The sequence below is a fragment of the Chrysochloris asiatica genome, unplaced genomic scaffold, assembly GCF_000296735.1.
Source record: "Chrysochloris asiatica unplaced genomic scaffold, ChrAsi1.0 scaffold00012, whole genome shotgun sequence".
NCBI classification, from domain to species: Eukaryota; Metazoa; Chordata; class Mammalia; order Afrosoricida; family Chrysochloridae; genus Chrysochloris; species Chrysochloris asiatica.
In genome coordinates, this window is record NW_006408530.1 from 3,952,819 (window position 1) to 3,967,123 (window position 14,305).

The 14,305-nt window shown below is 37.6% G+C and overlaps 1 protein-coding gene across 1 annotated transcript in view; it reads right to left on the reverse strand.

Annotated features, from left to right (window-relative positions):
• Positions 1-14,305, reverse strand: part of GALNT13 (UDP-N-acetyl-alpha-D-galactosamine:polypeptide N-acetylgalactosaminyltransferase 13 (GalNAc-T13)) — a 917,208-nt gene that overhangs the window by 375,225 nt on the left and 527,678 nt on the right. Inside the window, exons 5-6 of the mRNA XM_006834533.1 lie at positions 8,510-8,676; positions 7,527-7,734 (exon numbers count right to left, since the gene is read on the reverse strand). Of these exons, the coding sequence (XP_006834596.1) occupies positions 7,527-7,734; positions 8,510-8,676 (375 nt within the window). The remainder of the gene's footprint in view (positions 1-7,526; positions 7,735-8,509; positions 8,677-14,305) is intronic.

A 14,305-nucleotide genomic window follows, 5' to 3' on the forward strand; every position in this document is an offset into this window, starting at 1 on the left:
AAAGCAATAGATTTCTTGCTTCTGCCACAAATTCCCCCAGCTGTGAGCTTTCCAACCTTCTAAGTATTCCTTTATATGTGGTTCAGAATTCTGGGACCATCCCCTGAGCCTGCTTGGTCAGGTATTCTGTGTTGTTGTTGGCGGAGCTCTCTGCTATACATCCACCTGATCCGCCATCTTGTTTGTTCTCCCAGGCCTCCTCTTTTTTGATGACCCTCTAATTACCAAGCATGATGTCCTTTTCCAGGGCCTGGTCCCACCTGATAACATGACCAAAGTATGAGATGAAGTCTCACCATTCTGGCTTCCAACGAGCATTCTGGGTGTACTTATGGCAGTCCATAGTACTTTCAATAATCTTCGCCAACACCATAACTCAAATGCATCAGTTTTTCTATGGTGTTCCTTATTCATTGTTCAACTTTCAAATGTATATGAGGCTACTGAAAATACTATAGCTTGGTTCAGGCACACCTTAGTTCTCAAACTGATTAACTTCGATCTTCAAAACTTTAAAGAGGTCTTGTGCAGTAGATCTGCCTAATTCAACATGTCATTTGCTTTCTTGACTTCTGCTTGCATGAGTGTTGACTGTGGATTCAGACAAAATAAACTCTTTGACAACTTCAGTCTTCTCCCCATTTATCATGTTATTTTTGGTCCAGTTGTGAGAATTTTTGTTTTCTTTACATTGAGGTGCAGCCCTCACTGAAGGTTTTGATCTTCATCAGTAAGTATATTAAGTCCTCTTCACTTTCAGCAAACAAAGTTGTATTATCTGCATATCTCAGATAGATTGTTAATGAGTCGTCTTCCAATCCTTATGACACATTTTTCTTCATATAATCCAGCTTCTCAGATTATGTGCCCAGCATACAGACTGAATAAATATGGTAATAGAGGACAACCTTGGTGCACACCTTTTCTTATTTTAAGCCATTTTCAGTATTATATTGTTCTGTGCTGAGGGGTGCCTCTTGGTCTGTGTATAGGTTCCTAATGAGGACAATTAAGTGTTCTGGAATATCGATTCTTTGCAATGTGGTCCCTAGTTTGTCATGATCCACACAGCTGAAAACCTTTGCATAATCAATAAATCACAAATTAACAGCTTTTTTATATTCTCTGCTATCAGCCATGATCCATCTGGTCAGTAATGAGATCCCTTGTTCCTCATCCTCTTTTGAAATCATCTTGAATTTCTGACAGTTATCTGTCAATGTACGGTTTCAGCTATTTTTGAATTATCTTCAGAAAAATTTTACTTGCATGTGATATTAATGGTGTTTCTCAATGATTCTGCATTTTGTTTGGATCACCTCTGTTTGGAATGGTCACAAATATGTATCGCTTGCATTATGGTGGCAAGGCAGCTATTTTTCAAATTTCTTGGCATAGATGAGTAAGTGCCTCTAGCACTTCATCAAAACAAAACAAAAACAACCCAGAAAACAACAAATGCTGGTGAGGCTGTAGGAAGAGAGGAGTTCTCATGCACTGCTGGTAGGAATGTAAAAAGGTAAAACCACTATGCAAAATGGTATGCCACGTCCTCAAAAAGATAGAAATAGCTAGACAGTATAATCCAGAAATTCTATTACTAGGTATATGTCCTAGAGAAACAAAAGAGTGGCATTGGCATGAGTAAACATATGCACACTCACCACTGCAGCACTACTCACAATAACAAAGAGGAAACAACCTTTATATCCATCAATGGGTGAATGCGTAAACAAATTGTGTTGCATCCACAAAATGGAATGCTATACAACGTTACAAAGTTACGGTATAGTGAGGAATCCACAAAGCATCTCATAACATGGATCAATCTAGAAGATATTATTTTGAGTGAAGTAACTCAACCCAAAAGAGCAAATATTGTATGAGACACCTATTAATGAAAGTTAATCAAAGGTTTACACACAGAAAAAAACATTATCTGAGGTCACCAGAGAGGGGAAGAGAAGAAAACATCACTAACTAGAGTCTAGAAATATATGAACTTTGGTGAAGGGACAAACAATACATAATATGGGGAAAATCAGCACTACACACCAAGACAATGGAAGATATTGAAAAGTATGCAAAATTAGAAGATAACAAAATGTAGTGTTATAGGATAAGCACTGGACTGTAAACCATAAGTTTGGTGGTTCAAACTCTCCAGCTGCTCCTTAGAACCTCTATACAAGTTTGCTATGATTCAGAACTAACTCATCTGCACTCAACAACAACATTATATACACAATCCTACAACAAAACCAAAAAGGAAGAACACGCTCAGCATTTCTCAAGCTGGGAGAACTGATGAAAAAAAAAAAAAAAAAAAGTAACTCTTTAGTCTCGTTATTAAAAGAGTCACTGGGCAAATTGTTGAATGATGCAGAAAGCATCAAGAGAAGATGGAATGAATATAAAGAGTCACTGTACCAAAAGGAAATGGTTAATGTTCAAGCATTTCAAGAGGTAGCATATGATCAGGAGCCAATGATACTGAAGGAGGAAGTCCAAGGTGCATTGAAAGAATTAGCAAAGAACAAGGCACCAGGAATTGATGGAATAAAAATTGGAATTTTTCAAGAAAGTGAGGCAGCACAGGAGGCACTCACTCATCTATACCAAGAAATTTAGAAGATAACTATCTGGCCGACTGATTGGAAGACATCCATATTTGTGTGCATTCCAAAGGGAGGTGACCCAACGGAATGTGGAAATCATTGGACAATCTCTTTGATATCCATGCGAGTAAAGTTTTGGTAAAGGTAATTAATACAGAAATGGCTTCAATCATTGACAGAGAACTTCCAGAGGTTCAAGCTGCATTCAGAAGAGGCCGTGGAATGAGGGATATCATTGCTGATGTTGGCTGAAAGCAGAGAATATCAAAAAGATGTTTACCTGTGCTTTATTGACTATGCAAAGGCTTTCGATTGTGTGAGTCATGACAAACTATGGACAACATTGCAAAGTATGAGTATTCTGGAATATTTAATTGTGCTCATGAAGAATCTGTACCTGGACCAAGAAGCAGTTGTTCGAACAGAACATAGGAACACTGAATGGTTTAAAATTAAGAAAAGTGTGCGGCAAGGATGTATTCTTTCACCATATTAATTCAACCTGTATGCTGAGCAAATCATCCAAGAAGCTGGGTTCTATGAAGAAAAACATGACATCAGGATTGGAGGAAGACTCATTAACAACCTGCAATATGCAGATAATACAACCTTGCTTGCTGAAAGTGAAGAGGACTTAAAATATTTACTGATGAAGATGAAAGAGCACAGCCTTCTGTATGGATTACATCTCAATGTAAAGACAACAAAAATCCTCACCACTGGACCAATAAACATTCTTATCAACGGAGAAAAGATTGAAGTTGTCAAGGACTTCATGCTTCTTGGATCAACTGTCAACACTCATGGAAGCAGCAGTCAAGAAATCAAAGGACATTAGGCAAAGCTGCTGCACAAGACCTTTATAAAGTGTTGAAGAGCAAAGATGTCAGCTTGAGGAGTAAGGTGCACCTGACCCAAACCATGGTATTTTCAATAACCTCATATGTACGCAAAAGCTGAACAGTGAATAAGGAAGGCCGGAGAAGAATTGATGCTTTTGAGTTATGGTGTTGGAGGAGAATCTTGAAAGTGCCAAGGGCTACCAAAATAACAAATAGATCCATTTTGGAAGAGATGCAGCCAGGGAGCTCCTTGGAGGCCAAGATGGCCAAACTTCGTCTCTCATACTTTGGAAATACTGTCAGGAGGTACCAGTCACTGGAGAAGGCTGTCATGTTTGGTAGGGTGGAGGGTCAGAGAAAAAGAAGAAGACCTCCAATTAAATGGATTGGCCAAGTGGTAGCATCGATGGACTCAAGCATAGCAACAGTAGTGAGGTTGGCCCAGGATTGGGCAGTGTTTCGTTCTGCTGTGCATAAGGTCACTATGGGTCAGTACCAACTCAATAGCACCTAACAACAACAACAACAACAACATCATCATCATTAATAACAAGAATGTATACATAGTTATGTAAGCTGAGCAGAAGTGGGAAGGTATATAGAATTGACAGCTGATGTTCCTACACAAACACACACACACACACACACACACACACACAGATATATGGAATCCTGGTAAGGCGCTATGAGTTAACGCACTGGACTTCAAGGTCGGTCATTCAAGTTCACCAGCTGCTCATCAGAAACCCTATACAGGGTTGTTATGGGTCGGAACTGATTTGACAGTGCTTACCACCACCAACATAAGCATACATACACACACATACACGTATATATACACACCCATGTTAGAGTTCTAGTGTGGCGCTATAGGATCAGCACTGGACTGCTAACCATAAGGTTGGCAGTTCAAACCCACCAGCTGCTCCTTGCAAACCCTATACAGGGTTGCTTGAGTCAGAACCTACTTGACTACATGACAGTACTTAACAACAACATATATACATGTTGCAAAAATACCCATGTATATAGTAGGGTGCACAGGGTAACGGTCATGACAATTTCTTAGTAATAATAAAACACCTCCTAGAATTGAGATACTGGCCTTGAGGAATAGGGACCATAGTCTCCAGCGTCCTCTAGGTCAATTGGTATAATATACTACATAAAGGCAATGGTTGACATCCTACTTTAGTGAACAATGACTAGGATCTTAAAAGCTCGCAAGTGGCCATCTAACTTACAGCTGGTGGTGGTGGTTATGTGCAGTGAAGTCGGTTCTGACTCATAAAACCCTGTATAGGGTTTCTGAGGCTGCAAATCTTTACAGTAGCAGAAAGCCTCATCTGTCTCCCATGGAACCACTGGTAGTTTTGAACTGTTGATCATGAGATTAGCAGTCCAACTTGTCACCATTATGTTGCCAGAGCTCCGTACCTTACAACTAGTGTTTCTTTTTTTTTCTGGAGCAAAGAGAGTGAAGAAAACCAAAGACTCAAGGAAGCAATTAGTCCACAAGACTAATTAATACACCACATGAACCACATCCTCTACTTGTCCTAGAACAGAAGAATTAGATGGTGTCTGGCTACCACTACCTGCTGCTCTGATGAGAATCACAATAGAAGGCATAGATAGAGGGAGAGAAAAAGGTAGAACAAAATTCAAATTCATTTTTTTAAAAAAAGAAACATTAAACTTGTTAGTCTGACATGAATTTGTGAAACCCTTCAGACTATGGCCCTTAGATACTCTTTTAATTTAGAAGGAAAAGCCACACCAGAAAATCACCTTTCAGGCACACATTGTTGTTGCTGTTGTTGTTAAGTGCCGCTGAATTGGTTCCGACCCACAGTAACTCTGTATAGGGTTTCTGAGGAGCAGCTGGTGAGTTTGAATTGTCAACCTTGTGGTTTAAACCGACTTTGCAGTTCAGTGCACAGGCCTATATAGTGAACATGCTCAGAAACAAATCAACTATGTGAGACCAAAAGGACAGAGTTTGTCAAAGGTAAAATTAAGAAGACAGAAATGGGCAGAAAACACTGGACAAATGGAAATGGGGAACTCAAAGTGAAAATGGGGAGTATGCTGACCTATCACCATCATAGAGATAGCAACCAATGTCATGAAACAATCTGTGTATAAATTGTGGGTGGGGAAACAGATTTGTTTTGTAAGCTTTATATTAAAAAAAAAAAAAAAAGGCAGAAAAGTCTAGCCAAGACCACCCTGTTCCAAACTAATGGTAAAGCATGTCTTATTAGAAGTTATCTGTCTTAGAAGCATGCTATTTGGTAATCTACTTGGTAGGTTACCTACATGGTAAAGCATGTCTTAGAAGAAGTTACTTGAAGCTTATTCGAAAATACCCTCCCCAACTATTATACCTGAAATTCTGTCATTAAAATGCCTTTCCAGTTTGCTTTTGTTTGTTTTTTCTTAAAAGAAAGAAAACCCACCCTGCCGCACATGGGATCGCGCCATGAGTCAGAATCTACTTGATGGTAACTTGCTGGCTATGGAAACACTAGAATTAACAATCAGGACAAAAAGTTAGAGTTCATTAATATATGTAAATGTAATCTAAATCTGTTGTTGATTACAAAATAAATGTCCTATGCATGACTGTATTTGAATAATGTTATATTAAAACTCACAACTTGAATATGAAATCTGTGCTTTTAAAAGCAGTATAATATATGAAATGTTGTCAGAAAATACATTTAAGATGGTTCAAGCTCATTTTACTTTGCCAGTCTTACTCTCCTGTGGGTCCTATACAGAGTGGAAAATGTTATTAGCTGTGTACTACACTCAGTTGACTAAAAGGTTCCTACTGCTTTCGTCAACTGCTATGGTTCATTTTAATGACAGCCTCCATCCATCTTCCTGGCAAGTAGCAAAGCCTGCCATTTATGTGATGTGCCTGCACTAGCCCAGAATAAGCAGCACCTGTCTTGGATGCTTAATTAAACACTTCAATTCTAGAAAGACCTTTCTCCTGTAGGTGAAATGACTATGCAAGGAAGGTGTTATGTAAATTTTGCTACTACATCAAAGACATGATTCAATGATAGCTGTCTTCATTAGGTATTTGGAAAATTGTACTCATTTATCACTATGTTTATGAATATCTGTAGAGAAAGCTGGCACTTCATAGCATCATAATCAGAAAGAAGTAAGGACTCTTAATTTTTATGAAGGGTTATTCAGTTTTTCAGAATTCAGAATTTCTATGTACAAAGTAAAAATATTATTTATATATAATTGCTTATTATTCTCATAACTATGCTCTCTATATTATTTTTGAAGCATGATTTTATTTCAGTGGGAGGTATATGTATCTATGCATTTGCTTTTAAATTCCTCAGGGTAATTTTGAACTCTACTCAGACTAAAGATGCTGATATAGTTACTCAAGATAACCCTGATCTGAAAATGGAAAAAAATTAAACTATTTTTGCTAACATTACCAATAATTGTGACAAATGACATATTTCATTTATTTGCTTCTTCCTTCCTATCTCTGGTAAGGTAGTGGTTACAAATTGGGCTGTGAACCTCAAGGTCAGCAGTTCGAAACTACCAGCTGTTCTGCAGGAGAAAGATGAAGCTTTCTGCTCTCGTAAGACTTACAGCCTCGGAAGCCCTGTACAGGGTCGCTATGAGTTGGAACCAACTCCACAGCACACAGCCACCACCATTAACTATAAATAAGAACATCTACTTTGCCTACTTCACAGGATAGTTGTGAGAACACAATGTGGTGGTTTGAAAACGTGTTTTATAAAGTACTGTACTACTTCAGACTGGAATTGCTGAATATCCAAAATACACTTTTAATTTGTTTGACTTGTTTAACCACTTCTTAATCAAATGCCTACATTCAGCATGAATACTAAGTCAAGATCTTATTTATTAAATAAAAATAAATGCACCCATTTTAAAAGCTAGGGAATGATCTTTCTGTGATCTGCAACTTAAAATTGAAGTTCTGGTAGACAGCAGTAACTGTCCTAAGGTTCAGTCATAACCCAGGTAGACATACAACATAAATTCATACCTGTCTTCCTTTATTCTTGCCAGCAAGGGCTCCAGCCATCCCGAAGTACATTCACAGTGTGCATCAAGAAAAGTTATGACCTGCCCTTTTGAAGCAGCTGCTCCTCGAAGGCGGGCACGTATTAACCCAGAGCGCTCTTCCATCCTAATGATTTTTACTGGCACTTCTAAATTTTTCACATAATTCTCTAATGTCAACTTGAGGAAATCTGTAACATACAATCAGAATGTACACAAAAATTTTGAAACCATTTTAAGACACAACAGAGTCACTGTCCAACTGGAAATAGTGGCCAACTTCCTCCTACCAAATTGTTGTTTTGTTTTTGCGTTAGATAAAATAGATACAGAGGTTTCATCAGGCAATCAACATACCCTATCTGTTAATTGGCTGGCAAATATAAAGCTAAAATTTGAAGTTAATACGATGCCAGTCTCTAATTTGCAAACAGGGCCACCTTGGCAAATGCAGTCTCCTTGATTATAAGTAATTTGCTTTTGCCTGAATGAAAAGGCAAAAAAACGACAAGTATCTACACAGTCATAGAAATGCTCAATAATGTGGGTACATGAGTTGGGTGGATTAAAAACGGAACCTTTCTGAAAGGTATTTTTGCTGATTTCTTAGATTAGGAAGAGCCAAGTGGAGTCATGAGAGAAAATGAAACAAATAATTACTTGTTCCTAGAGTTGACAATAATGAAGTATTTGTTGTTTTTGTTTTAAAGTGCATCAATTCAGTTCCAACTCATAGTGACCTGTATAGGATTTTCAAGGAGCAGTTGGTGAGTCTGTACTACTAACTTTGCAGTTCACACCGACTTTGTAGTCCAGTGCTTATCCTACAGCACCACAATTGACCTAGTATGTTGACTAAAATTTGTTTAAGTTGTTGGTAACTCACAAATACAAATCATTCATCAGCTATATTTTGATTATCATCAAACATCCTAATTCAGAGCTATATAAGAAAAATCCTTATACCTCTTTCACTGGCATCGTCTACCAAGATGACCTCAGAGAGTAGATAGTGTGGGGACCGGTTGATGACACTGGAAACAGTTCTAAGAAGGGTGCTCCAAGCTTCATTATGAAACACAATGACTACACTTGCATTTGGAAGTTCCTCAGGGTAGACCTTTGTCTTGCATCTGGAAAAGAGACAGGCGGGGCAGATCAATAAACTCCCTTTCAATGATAGCATGACTTTAATCTTGAAAACTCATTAGCATGGGAAGAATTTTATAAAAATCTAAGCTTATTTTCTTTTTCAAAAATGCTGAGAGTAAGTAAGCACTTGGTCTTTTGTAAGTTAAAAATACATAATTACTATTTTTTTTAAAAAATTTAATTCCTGCAGGGAACAAAGTGACATGATTTCCACAAGTCAAAGAAACCTAAAATAACATTCTGATCCAGTTAATAGATAACCAGCTACAACCAGGACAGATGAATTCATTTAGTGGATATAATGCTATTTTTGTTTAGAAAATTTTAAAAAAAAGATGGTATAACTTAAAAGTTTTAAGAATATAAAGAGACATACGTTCACAGGGTTTTGAAGCATGTAAAACTAAAGATCGTCTTTCTATTCTAAATTCTAGACATGTATGCTTTCCATTTGTTTAGAGAATGCTATAAACCTTGTTTAATTTGAAGGAAGGGTTTAAAGGCCAAGATGAATTTTGCAGATTTCCAAATAATAGAGTATTAGCTTTCTAGCATTTCTATAATAAAGTAGCACAAACTGGGTGGTTTAAAACAATAAAAATGTATTCTCTCCTATTTCTGAAGGTTGAAAGTCTGAAATCAAGATGTTTTCAGGGACATGCTCTCTCTGAAGACTCTAGAGACAAATCTCTCCTTGTCTTTCAGCTTCCGGTGGTTCCTGGCAGTACTCAGCATTCCTTGCCTTGCAGTTCCAGCACTGATTTCTGCCTGCATCTTTACATAGCTGCTTTCCTATACGTACTTCTGTGGCCTAATTTCCCTCCTCTTATTAGGACACTAGCCAGTGGACAGGATACCCTGCTGGCATAGTGGTTGAGTGGTGAGCTTCTAATAAAATGGTCAGCAATTCATACTCACCAGCCATATGTGGTAATATTCTTCTATAAAAATTGAAAACACTATGGGAATAGCTCTCTTCTTTACAAATTGTTTTGTACCATTGGTTTGTTCTGATTCATAGTGCATTAACCCACAGTGACACACCAGGGCATCTGATGATTTACTTATTACTACCAAGTAGATTCTGACTCATAGTGACTCAGTGGGGTGCTGTATGATAAGCACTAGACCACTAACAAATGCGAACGACAAGGCCAGTGGTTCAAACTCACCAGTTGCTCCTCAAAAACGCTCTACGGATTACTATGAGTCAGAACTGAGTCCACTGCACTTACCAACAGCAATAATCAAGTACAGAGGATCCTGCTCTATATACCATGGCAGAATACGCACTTGACTATGAACCACATGTCAGTGGTGCACACCTTTCATCCGCTCCTTGGATTTCTGTGAGTCATAACTGACTCCACAACACTTAACAGCAACAACCAAATATAACTTCATTTTAACTTGATCACATCTGCCAACAGGCTATTTCCAAATAAGGGCATATTCACACTTTCAGTATTGACATGAATTCTGACCGGACTTTATATAATCCAATACAGCATTTTATGGTCAAAACTAGAAAAAAGAGCTTAGGCATGGCAATCACCTGGGGATTTACTAAAATTCAAATTTGATTCAGTAGGTTAGGGTGATTCTGGATTTCTCAAATTTCCCAGGTGATGCATATGTTGATGATCTCTGGAACACACTGACTGGGAAGGGGTAACATCATAATTGTCTTCACTGTTAGAAATTAATGCTTTGAGAAAAACTATTAACTTTGCTTATGAATCCATTGAAGCCAATATTACACTAATTAAGCAATCAAAAAATGTACATTTGGGTTAAGTAAAATGTGTACTTCTCTAAAGGATCATAATAATCTTAACATGCTTCAATTTGTTAATACATAAATACTTCAGTAATGTAATTTTAAATAATCCTGAAATATCACCAGATACCTGGAGCAGAAATAGATGTTTATGCAGCTTAAGTTACATTTTAATGTAAAATTCACTGAACAGACACAGAATTAAAACAATTCCATAAAATAAAACTATCTAGTCACTCATGGCTATAATACAAGCTATCTAGCCAACTGATTGGAAGGATCTGTATTTTTGCCCATTCCAAAGAAAGGTGACCTAACGGGATGTGGAAATCAGTGGACAATATCTTTGATATTCCATATGAGTAAAGTGTTATTAAAGGTAATACAGAAATGGCTACAAGCATACATTGACAGAGAACTTCCAGGGATTCAAGCCGGATTCAGAAGAGGCCGTGGAATGAGGGATATCATTGCTGATGTCCGGTGGATCTTGGCTGAAAGCAGAGAATATCAGAAAGATTTTTAACTGTGCTTTACTGACTATACAAAGGCCTTCGATTATGTGGATCATGACAAGCTACGGACAACATTGTGAAGTATGAGTATTCAGGAACACTTAATTATGCTCATGAGGAACCTGTACCATAGACCAAGAGGTAGTTGTTTGAACAGAACATGAAAACACTGAATGGTTTAAAATTAGGAAAGGTGTGCGACAAGGTTGTATTCTTTTACCATCCTTATTCAACCTGTGTGCTGAGCAAATGATCTGAGAAGCTGTATTATATGAAAACATGGCATCAGGATTGGAGGAAGACTCATTAACAACCTGCAATATGCAGATGATATAACTTTGCTTGCTAAAAGTGAAGAGGACTTAAAATACTTACTGATGAAGATCAAAGACCATAGTCTTCAGTATGGATTGCATATCAGTGCAAAGAAATAAAAAATGCTCATCACTGGAACAGTAAACAACATTCTTATCAATGGAAAAAAGATTGTCAAATACTTCATTTTTCCTGGGTCAACCATCAACACTAGTTGAAGCAGCAGCCAGGAAATCAAACAACGATTTGCATTAGGCACATCTCTTGCACAAGACCTTTTTTAAAATGTTGAAGAGCAAAGATGTCAGCCTGAGGACTAAGGTAGGCCTGACCTAAGCCATGATATTTCCAATAACCTCATATGCAAGTGAAAGTTAGACAGTGAATAAGGAAGATCCTAAAAGAATCGATACATTTGAGTTATGGTATTGAAGGAGAATATTGCAAGTACCCTGGTCTGCCAAAAGAACAAACAGATCTGTGTAGGAAAAAGTACAGCCAGAGTGCTTGAGGGCCAGGATGGCCGGACTTTGTCTTTCATACTTCGGACATACTGTCAGGAGGTACCTGTCACTAGAGAGGGATATCACATTTAGTAAGGTCAGATAAAAAGAGGTAGACCCCCAACAAGATGGATTGGCAAAGTGGCAGCATCAACGGGCTCAAGCATGGCAACAATTGTGAGGTTAGTCCAAGACTGGGCAGTGTTTCATTCTGTTGTGCATAGGGTTGGTAATAGTTGGTACTGACTCAATGGCACCTAACAACAACAGTCACTTATGAACCACCTAAAACATGACACAATACAGCATCATGAAAATGAGTTTTCCTTTACTAATGAGTGATGTGGTGCTGTGGGTTAATGAGCCTGACTGCAAAGCCATTTGAACTGCAAAATCAGTGGTTCAAGCTCACCAGTTGCTCCTCGGAAACCCTATACAGGGTCGCTATAGGTCAGAACCGACTTGACAGCACTTAACAACAACAACAACGAGTGAAAAAAAATACAGTAAAATGTAAACTATGAAGGCATAAAACAAATACTGATTGTGTGCTTTTTTGTGATCTCAAAAATAATTTAAAACAATCTAAATATTACCTGTTCAATGAAGTGTTCTGTAATATATTCAGATAAGAATGTATACAAAACTCAATTATACTATTTTGGTCAGCCTATCAAGTCAGCAGTTCAAGCTCACCAGCCACTCCTCGGAAACCCTATACAGGGTTGCTATGGGTCAGAAACAACTCAATGGCACTTAACAACAGCAACACAAAAACCGAGTCCTGTTGTGGGACTGTGGCTTAATGTGCTGGGCAGCAAAGTCAGTTTGAAACACAAGGCTGGTAGTTCAAATTCACCAGTCGCTCCTCTGAAACTCTATACAGGGTCACTATGTGTTGGAACCAACTTGACAGCACTTAACAACAACAACCTACAATTTATTCAACAAAAATTTAGGAAGCACCTAAAATATGCTTGTACTGTGCCTATTATAAAACTAAAATACAAGAAAAAAGAAAATTTTAATTCAGTCATTTCTTCTTCCAGCAAGAATCAAACATTTTCAATGTGCTTTATCATTGTGCTTACAACTCCAGAACATTCATCATTAACTGAAAGTGGAAAGTCACCTTTCTATGTCAGAAAGTTTCTCTCTACCACTTTCCTCAACTCTCCCTTAATCTGTCCCAACATAGAAGCACATCACCTTCATGACTAATTGTGACTTTCACAACTGTAAAGGTAGGTGTTTTGTCACATAAGAGGGGGGAGGAGCTAATCTTACATTCCAGTAACAGAGGACCATAGGGCCATGAAGCAAGAAGAACATCCGTGGGACCCTATGCAGAGAAGCAGTAACACCAGTGCTGGAGACAGAGATGAGGACATGGAAAGATAGGGCAGATGAAGACTCTAGACTCATGGAAAGAGAAAGGCTGTGTGTTGGTGGCCAGGAGGCAGGCTTACAAAATGTTCCCTTTGGCTGTTTAAATTATTATATATGCCTTTATATTTTTGTGTACATCTCCCTGATACCAAAAAAAAACAAAAACAAAAACAAAAAAAAACCTAGAAGGAATAGAAGCAAACACTGTGGAATGATGATGCATGGAGGAGATTGTAATCATTGCAATGAAACGGTGAGTATAAAACTGATGTTCTCCCATGTAAACTATCACTCAATTCACAATAAAAACTTGAAGAAGAAAAAAAAAATCACTTTCAGGTTGTTCAGCATGTTAGAAATCATCATTGTCATCGTCACCTGGGTAAGGAAGATAGAGACAGTGAAGAAACAAAGCTGGATAAACAGTTTGAAAGCAGCTAACCGTCAACAACTACTAGTTTAACACAAGGATTACTGAGGCTATTTCAACCTCATTTATGGAAAAAAAAGATTTAGTCTAAATAAAATATCTGTATGTTATATTATTTTTAAATGAGATATGAATTTAGATAAATTATTTAAAATATCAATCTAAATACAGATAATTAACTCCAGTCTTATTTTTATGGTTAAAGGAAAATCCTCATGCACATGTATTTATTGTATGTGTCAGAATTCTAATGAACTAATTTGCCAGTAATGCAGCTAGTATATATATTTCCAGAGAATTTCCTTTTTGTCATTATTTAATGTAGCATAAAAACTGAATGTGGCTAATATTTATATTGATTCTTACTCTTCTTCCTATGTAAATATGCCTATTTATTAAGCCAAGAAAATGTTGTATACTAATAGTTTAAAGGATATTTTAGGATACAAAAATTAAGCATTTTTTCTATGTCAGTTTCCTACATGCACAGAACTTACATGAAAAGGGATTATGATTTTCAGTATCTGATGAGTTCATGATTGGTGCTGTTGTTGGCAGGTGTCATCGAGTCGGAACAGACTCATAGCGACTCTATGCACAGCAGAACAAAACAATGTCCGATCCTGGGCCAACCTCACTACTGCTGCCACACTTGAGTCCATCAATGATGCCACCTGG